This window comes from Gymnoscopelus braueri (assembly GCF_963280865.1).
Source record: "Gymnoscopelus braueri genome assembly, chromosome: 17".
NCBI lineage: Eukaryota > Metazoa > Chordata > Actinopteri > Myctophiformes > Myctophidae > Gymnoscopelus > Gymnoscopelus braueri.
Window position 1 is genome coordinate 9,200,095 of NC_137617.1, and position 9,145 is coordinate 9,209,239.

The following is a 9,145-nucleotide window of genomic DNA, read 5'->3' on the forward strand; positions in this document are numbered from 1 at the left end:
GTACACTTTTGATGATTTTTTACATTACTGGAGTATTTCCAATTTTCAGTACTTTTACTTCTACTCCACTACATCTCAGAGGCAAATATTGTACTTTTACTCCACTACAATTATTTGAAAACTTTAGCTACTTACTTTGTAGATTTTGATTATAGCAGATCTACAATGTGAGCTTGTAGAGTTTGTAGACCTTAATATTGCATACTAAATCTACATTATTTTAAAGATTTTGTGGATTTCCAGGCAAGGCTGATCTGATGAATATTTTTTTTGGCGTTTTAATATGTAGGAAAGTAGGAAAGTATTCACAAGCCGTTGGTTGCTTCCGGAGGCCCTCCACTATGCAGGAGTGGGCAGGCATAGTAAATGACATCTATGTTATGGAGACACCGACTTTTAGAAAGATGAATTGATTCAATTGTGGTCTAATTGAGTTAAGAAATAGCAGATATACAAGCTCACAAGCATGTCACTTTTGGAAAAGTCTTGAGAAAGTGTGACAACCACTGATTTAGAAGGCATTTGTAGAATCGGCCTTAGGTCTTAAATATATAAAGCCTTTACGGTCAGATTTTGTTGAGGTGAGGGTGGAGTGACTATGATTTTTGTTCAATTATCTAGCCAGTCACACAAGCAATGCAACTAAATAGATCTCCCCTTGAAAAGGGTATTGGAGCAACCGAGTTTAGCGGACACAACTCTCAGACCTGTCTTTGATTGGTTCTATTATTTTCTTCTATTTCCTGAAACGGTATTCTGGACTGATTTATTTTTCCTAGTAAATACCGGTCCATATCTATCGGTCTGATAATAATCAATTACATCAATAAACGGAGGAAGGAAACGTGTTATAATAGTATTTGGGTTTATTCCAGAGAAGAGATCTTACAAGCGTTGGACATGCATAGTTCCAGATATATTCTTCTGACGTTCAAACAGAGATTTATACACATAGCGTGGGGTTACGCCTTTCGTCATCACGTCAGCCGTAAGTTATGGCTTGAATGGCTCAGTTTCCTGGGCAACCAAGGTTGGGGTATCGAGGTTAACCTGCTATCTAATATTGTTGACATACCAGAAGGAGCCCATCAGACCAAAACAATGTTGCAGGCTGCCTGTGAGGCACTGACACTTTTAACCATATTAACACATATAAATGGAAAATGGTAGACTTTAGATCCATAAGAAAATGGTACAAAATCAGACCCATCATGGACAAACAAGGTTTCAACCCAACGGCGACAATATGAAATGTAAGGACGCAGAGAGCCAATAATGGTCTGTCACAGAGCAACACTGTTGGGGATCTTGTCAGGGGACAGGTAGTGGAAGGGCAGCCTCTTTCCCTCGTTGCGTTTTTTAATGCCGCTGCCGATGTCTGCCAGCTCCCTCCTGAAGCTCTCCATGGCCTCTTTGACTGGCTCCTCTATGAAGTGCTCGTCAGGGTACACGCCTAGATACAGCTCGTTGTCCTGGTACTGGCTGAGGGCCCACACGGCCCCCAGGTGCCAGCAGGAGCGGCCGCGGTCCGGCAGGCTGTCTACAATGAGCTGGACGTCTGCTACCCCCTTCTGGGCGGGAGGGGGCTTACGCATGGTGGAGGGAGCGTTGGGAATCCACGAATACCAGTCATACTGTGCAGAGTTGACGGCTGCGTGCTGCGCTGAGGCTGTGAAGATGGCCACCGTCAGGTACTCTGTCAGCTCCTCGCGCCTTTTAAGCGACTTGGGGAACTCACAGTAGTCGAAGTCCTGCATGCCAAAGCTGCACACGTCTTTAACGAAGGCTTGTATCTCCTCGTCTCCCTCTACTGTTTCATCACTGCAGTAGTAGATGTTCACCACAGCTGACACGAAGCTCTTAATGGCGTCCCACACTTTGTATCCGTCGTCTCTGTAGAAGTAGGTGGGCAGCTCCTCGGCGTTGTCCATGCCGCGGGCTCGGATGGTGTCGGGGAAGCACAGCGATCGGAACGTTAACGTCTTCATGGCCTTCTGGATCCTCTGGACGTGACCTCCTCCACCTGTACCGTTGGCCTTGTCAAAGATGCCATCAACACTGGCTAGTGTTCTCATCTCTGGCTAGAAGGCCACTAGAAGGCCACATGTGCAACATGCCAATACAAACGCCACCGTTACATCATAATAATGGATTATTCTACAATCTTTGTCTCGCTCATATAAATTATATTGGTTCTGTCATTTTATTTTTTGTAGGCTACTCTCTGAGGTCTACTTTGTGTGGCCTCATTTCGTTTTTCCGCACATAGTTTTCTCTCTCCCAATTGTGTTCTTTTGTTCTTCTTTTGTTATATAGTAAATTGTGGAAACAGAAGAAAGGAGACAATAGTCTCCTTTCCCCTGTTTCCCGTGAATTGTTGTGATGTCATCCTAGAATAAAGTATAAATTGAAAAGTGTTCATAATGATCGTCTCTGTCGGAACCCTCGGGCCCAAAACTGTTACTTTTCAGGATTCCAATTCAAAAGTAGCAAAAGTAGCAGATCTTCAATCTTGAAACGCGTAGCTTTGCGCCGCGTCTCGAGCTTGTGGATCTGCTAGACTTTTCATACTTTAGTGTGACGCTGTAGTATGATCAAGTAGGCCGTTAATTTACAAAAAGAAACACACAAACTAAGAATATGGCAATAAGAGGTTTCTGCCCGACAGCATAATTATGACAGTGATATAGTGACCACTAGGGGTCGAGGAGGTCAAATCCCTGACACACTTATTTCAGGAGAACCCCATTCAATCCGGGAACACATCTGTGTCATTTTAGATTTCTTTGGCTATTCAAAAATAGCAGATATACAAGCTCATGGCGCGGCACCGAGTCGGGACCGTCCAGACGCAAAGATTTGAGTTAAAAATGTTGATTAAAAAATATGATGTATTCAAAGATTTGCGCAAATGTTGAATTTTTTTTTTCAAAAATGACAGACCTCCTGATCTACAAGCTCGTAGCGTGGCACTTGGTGCCGTGCTACGAGCTTGTAGATCTGCTATTTTTGAATAGGCCAAAGTATAAAATAATGGTTATAGCTCAAATCTAAAATGACACAGATGCGTTCCCGGATTGAATGGGTTAAACAACCTCGCTCTCAACGTCAACATGGACTACTAACAGGACTCAGGTATTCCACGGTATCGTCGTAGAGAGGGTCAGTGATTTCAAGTTCCTTGGTGTGAATTAACAGGTCCAAATACAAGGGTGTTGTATTTTATAGGTTGTATTATTTGTAATCTTTTTGGATGTTTTAGTTCGTTATTTGTTTGATCATTGTTTGTCGGTTCATTGTTTGTTAAATGAAATGGAAAAGTGTCCTGTAAGTCTTTATTAGCTGGGCTTCCTTGGAAGCATGGCGCTTTAACCCATTAAGACCAGGAACGCATCTGTGTCATTTTAGATTTCTTTGGCTATTCAAAAATAGCAGATATACAAGCTCATAGCGCGGCACCGAGTGCCACGCTGTGAGCTTGTATATCTGCTATTGTTTTTTAAATCGTGAAAATTTGTGCAAATCTTTGAATATATATATTATATAAATACATATATATTTATTTAAGCGAACATTTCTAACTCCAATAATTGCTTCTGGGGGTCCCTGGAACAAAATATTTTGAGATGGGGGTCCGCGGCCAAATACATTACATAATTTTTGGGGGTCCTTGACATGAAAAAGTTGGAGCAACACTGACCATTATTTACAACATACTGTTAGGATTCAGAATTTTTATTTAGATATGTATTTGGCCAAACATCGCCTAGGTCCTCTGACCCCGGACAGAGCCCAGGCAGGGGGGGGGATTGGTGGGGTAGGTGAGTGAGGTGTGGTGTGATTGGTACCCCAGGAGCAGGGATGTGTGAGTGGGGGATGGAGGTACTGTATGGAGCTTAGTAAGGTACAGTAGAAATCTAGAGGTTCCCCCTTTTGGAATGAATGGATGGCAATTTGGATGGATGGCAATTTCTGAGAATCTTTCTCTCCATTGATGTGGAATGTGGAGACATTGAGAAAACCCTTTAACAAGTTACCACAATAGCCCATGTCATATGAGAGCTCAGTAACATATTTCTCATGTGCTACTGTATATAGAGCTGGGCATAGCAGCCAGGAAACATAGAACTTTGGAAACATAGGGAGCCCTGATGGGCCCTATCTTGGGCCCATCTGCCTTAGGCCTGCCTCTTATCCCTACACTTTTTTGCATTTTTTACTATTTTGAAAAACATTTTAAAATACCAGTAGTTCAAATAGCCGATCTACAAGCTCACAATGTGTCGATGTAGATCGGCTAGTTGAACTATTTGAAAATGTTTTTCAAAATAGTAAAATATGGCCAATACGTTTAGGCAAAAGGGGTAAGGCAGGCAAGATAGGGCCCAGAGCATGCATGACACAACTGGTCCCTTATGTTTCAAGACAGCCATCATTGTCATCACCAATTTGCTTACTGGCCCCAGGTTTAAGCTGTGTTTCCCAAGTCCATGACAAATATCTCTAAAACAATAAAATGTCCCGGTTTTCATTCACTACCAAATTGTCCCGTTAAAATAATACTTGTTTTGTGTGCTTACATAGATGTTTATCTTGTTCTAATCTATTCTGTTGAAAGGTGCAGTCACTAAGTGCTTAAATAATTATAAAGTAAAATTATCCAGGGCCTTCCAGCGCCTGAAGTTTGCGGTTATTATTGTGATTATTATTCTGTGTGTATTTCCTGCTTATTTAGGATCTTATACCGGAGTGATAGGCCGAGTTATTATACTAGGGGTTGATACATGCTTATATGAAGGTTACTACTGCTTATTTGTTGTAATCCGAAGGTAAATTGTAATCCGAAGGTACAAATATATACAAATTCTAAAAGCCACAGCACAGTAGTGGACTTTACACATGTCACCTGAGTGTCACATGAGGGCATGTTGATTGATTAGGTCAGATGAGGAGCTGGGGTACAGTGGCTACTGTTTAGAACAGTGCTAAAGCCTGTGTTTCCACATTTAACACAATACACAAGTCACATGATTTAATCACATGATTTAATCAACAGAAGGTTACACCCACATGGGTAGACCAAACCCATATAAATGGAGTGGATGCTCACTATCAGGACAAAGTGTTCTACGCATGCACCAGTGTTACTAGTTACCAGGGTGTTATTGCTGCGTTCGTCATTTTCCATTGCGAGCTCCGAGAGACTGAGGGTAAGAATTGAGAGCGTGTTTACACGACAATAAATATATATATATTTTTTTGGTTTATAGTTGTGTGAGTATATTTCATGTCAGTAATTTGTCGTTGTGTTGTTGTTTGTGTTTACTTTTTTAGGTTTATAACCTGACTCTACTTGAGTGGTTTCTGACGAGCTGGAGCGTTTCACCATCATGGAGATCACCACTTCATCTCATGGAGATCACCACGTGTGTGATGATTATTATACAATGTATTTGGTGTGAAGTCTCTTAGGATTTGTTTTTCTCTTTTTTGTTTTTGTTTTTATTGTACTGTTATGTTGGGCTATGTTGTGCCCTTTGTCCTGTCATACTCGTGGTGGATTGTCTACTTTCTTTTTTGTCTAATAAAAATATTGAAACAGAAAAGGTCAGGCTGGGAAACTGAAAAAATGAATTTAAGTTTTGACATACCTCCCTGTGTGGTAAAGTGCGCAAAGAAGGTAGGCCTACTATTTGGGCTCTAATGCTCGAGACCTTGTCTAAAAAGAAAGCTTGAAAGGCATCACATCTCTCAGTGGAGATTATTTCACTGGAGTCGGAACGACGATGTATAAGAGAGTTGATGGTGCTAAAGAGAAGTTTTGGGTTATGGGGATTAGAAGCAATTAGATGGGAGAAATATTTTGATCAAGCTGCTGAGAAGCCTGATAGGTGTTGCAGAAGTTCTCCATGGTCTGTGGAGTAATGGGTCTGAAGTAACGGGGGACTCTAGGGGTGGAGACCGCGGGCACTGCGGTAATCTTAAAAAGGATAGCAGCATGGTCGAAGACGTGCATGTCAATGGTCTGGAGATTTACTGGATTAAAACAGTAGGAAATGACCAAATCCAGGGTATGACCGTGATCATGAGTGATTGTGATGTCATAGACTGGCTTCCAAGACATATAAGGCCCAATGCCACCAGCTACCCAGCAGTGCGTTTAACACATGTTTTTCTTAAAAGAAGTTAAAAGCCTAAATAATAAATCCAGAAAACAGTGTTTGTACCTTTGATTTGAATCTATCCTCTAAAACACATTTAAATACGATCTTTGTGATTTGACAGGATTTGTCCTCTCAGCTAATTTGGTGTAAGGAGTGTCAGAGAAAGGGAAAGATGGCTAAACTGATGACCTTGCTATCTGGTATAAGGAGTATGGTGGGAGATGGAACAGAGGTGCATAAACTGATCAACATGTGCGTGACCACCATGGACAGAAAGCAGCTGGAGTTTCAAATGAAGCCAAATACAACAGGCAAACAGCTCTTTGATCAGGTGGTGAAGACTATGGGTCTGCAGGAGGAGTGGTTCTTTGGCCTGGAGTATATTGACAGTAAAGGCGATCTCACTTGGCTCCAGCTCGATAAGAAATTCACCCAGCAGGACGTGACGAAAGAGAACCCGCTTCAGTTTAAGTTCAGGGCAAGGTTATTCCCCAAGGATGTGTCTGAGGAGCTGATCCAGGACATCACACAGAGACTCTTCTTCCTTGAGGTGAAAGAGGCCATTCTGAACGATGAGATGTACAGTCCCCCAGAGACGGCCGTGCTGCTCTCCTCCTACTCTGTGCAGGCCCAGTATGCTGACTATAGCAAAGAAGTTCATAAGCCAGGATACCTCGCCAAAGACAGACAGCTGCCTCAGAGAGTCCTGGAACAGCAGAGGTTGACGAAGGAACAGTGGGATGACAAGATGCAGACCTTGCACAAAGAACGCAGAGGAATGTTCAGAGAAGACTCCATGATGGAGTATCTGAAGATTGCACAGGACCTGGAGATGTACGGAGTCAATTACTTTGAGTTCAGGGACAAGAGTGGCATAGAAATGTGGCTGGGAGTGCACGCCCTGGGCCTTAACATCTACAAACACAAAGACAAGTTGACACCAGAGACTGGTTTCCGGTGGAGTGGGATTAGAAAACTCTCCTTCAATAACACTAAGTTTATCATCAAACCCAAGAATAAAGCTCCCGACTTGGTGTTCTATGCGCCACGATTGCGTATCAACAAGCGTATCCTGGCGCTGTGCATAGACAACTATGGGCTGTGCAAGACTAGGAAGGAGACAGACACTTCAAGACACATCAAGATGCAACAGATGAAGGCTCAGGCCAGAGAACAGAAGTTTCACAAACAGATGGCGAGGGCTCAGAAGGAGAAAGAGAGGCTAGAGCGAGAGAAGGATGAGCTGTTTGAAAGCCTGAGACAGAGAGAGGAGCATACCCTCAGGGCCCAGAAAGAGCTTGCGGAGCACACCCGACGTGTTTTGGAGTTGGAGCAGGAGAGGAGGAGAGCGATCAAGGAGGTGCAGAGGTTGGAGAAGGAGAGACTCGCTACAGAGGAGGCAATGGCAGAGCTGACCAAACAGGCTGCTGACCAGGCGAAGAACCAGGATCAACGGGCTGCCGAGTTGGGTGAATTCATGGCTAAGATTGGTATCCTGGAGGAGGCCAAGAGGAAGAAGGAAGAGGAGGCGTCAGAATGGCAACACAAGGCGCTGTCGGCCCAGGATGACCTAGAGAAGACCAAGGATGAACTGAAGACAGCCATGATGACTATGCCCACGTTGGCGGCCCCCGCGCCGGTGGAGTTGGAGCAGGAGAGGAGGAAAGCGAAGGAGGAGGTGGAGAGGTTGGAGAAGGAGAGACTCACCACAGAGGAGGCAATGGCAGAGCTGACCAAACAGGCTGCCGACCAGACGAAGAACCAGGAGCAACGGGCTGCCGAGTTGGGTGAATTCATGGCTAAGATTGACATCCTGGAGGTGGCCAAGAGGAAGAAGGAAGAGGAGGCGTCAGAATGGCAACACAAGGCGATGTCGGCCCAGGAGGACCTAAAGAAGACCAAGGATGAACTGAGGACAGCCATGATGACTATGGCGGCCCCCTCGCCGGCGAACGAGGAGAATGACGGGCAGGACGACGGGAGCTACACCAAGGCCAGTGTTGAACTGTCCAATGACCACGGCCTGCGTAACGAGGAGGAGGAGCGTGCCATTGAGGCCCAGAAGAATCAGAGCACGAAAACGCAGTTGCAGGCATTGCGCTTGGAGCTGGGCCAGACCCAGGACGACGCCAAATTGACCCAGAACGACATGCTGCACGTCATGAATGTCAAGGCCGGCCGAGTCAAGTACAGGACGCTGCGGCAGATCCGCAAGGGCAACACTAAGCATCGCATCGACGAGTTTGAGTCCATTTGAGAGAGACTTAAGGCAAGCTACATGCTCGAAATGAATTACCACAAAATGACGCCACTGAGCAGCGGTGATAAGCAGTGAGGTGGTCACCTCAGCCCACGTAGCTTTTTTCACTCTCAGTGGTTCTCAACGTTAGTCCGGGGACCACCAGGGGGGTCAAAAAGGTATGTGTGTAAACCAGATTGACCCTTACTGGTTCCATTTGTAGACTCAGTTAAATTAAAGGATTTTACAGTGTACTGTATATCGAGGTAATTGATTTGATTGATTGATTGTATTAGGCAAAAACATCACAATTCAGTTAGACACTGCCTTTGACCAGACCACAGATCTAGGGTCAGCCATGTCCCACCCTGATCCATTCTGTGCTATTACTGGGAGGAAATTTTCATTTTGACATGAATTCAACATAATTAACAAAGATAATGTAATCAAACAAACAAAAAAATATCACTTATTTTACACAACACTAGTACCTTTCTGCATTGTTAAAGCTGACATGAGGTTATGCTCTGTAGCGATAATATCTGTTCCTTTTTTATGTACATAGTAACCTGTAAATGTTTTCAAATAAAAGACACATTCAACATGTGACGTTGACTTACAGAGTGGAGTTTTTCTAGATAAAATGATTATGTATATGCGAATAGAACCGCATTCTTTCACATGGTTAAAATGCATAGGCCTTTAATATCATTATGCAGTGCTTTCATTCAATGCAAATATC

At 43.8% G+C, this 9,145-nt stretch overlaps 1 protein-coding gene across 1 annotated transcript; it reads left to right on the plus strand.

The window, feature by feature from the left end:
- Window positions 1-6,426: 6,426 nt before the first annotated feature.
- LOC308104749 (radixin-like) lies at window positions 6,427-8,421 on the plus strand (the record flags this gene model as incomplete). Its single annotated transcript, XM_080455257.1, has 2 exons — window positions 6,427-7,500; window positions 7,819-8,421. Exons 1-2 carry the CDS (start codon window positions 6,430-6,432, stop codon window positions 8,419-8,421), a joined length of 1,674 nt encoding a protein of 557 aa, XP_080311383.1. The 5' UTR covers window positions 6,427-6,429.
- Window positions 8,422-9,145: the final 724 nt, after the last annotated feature.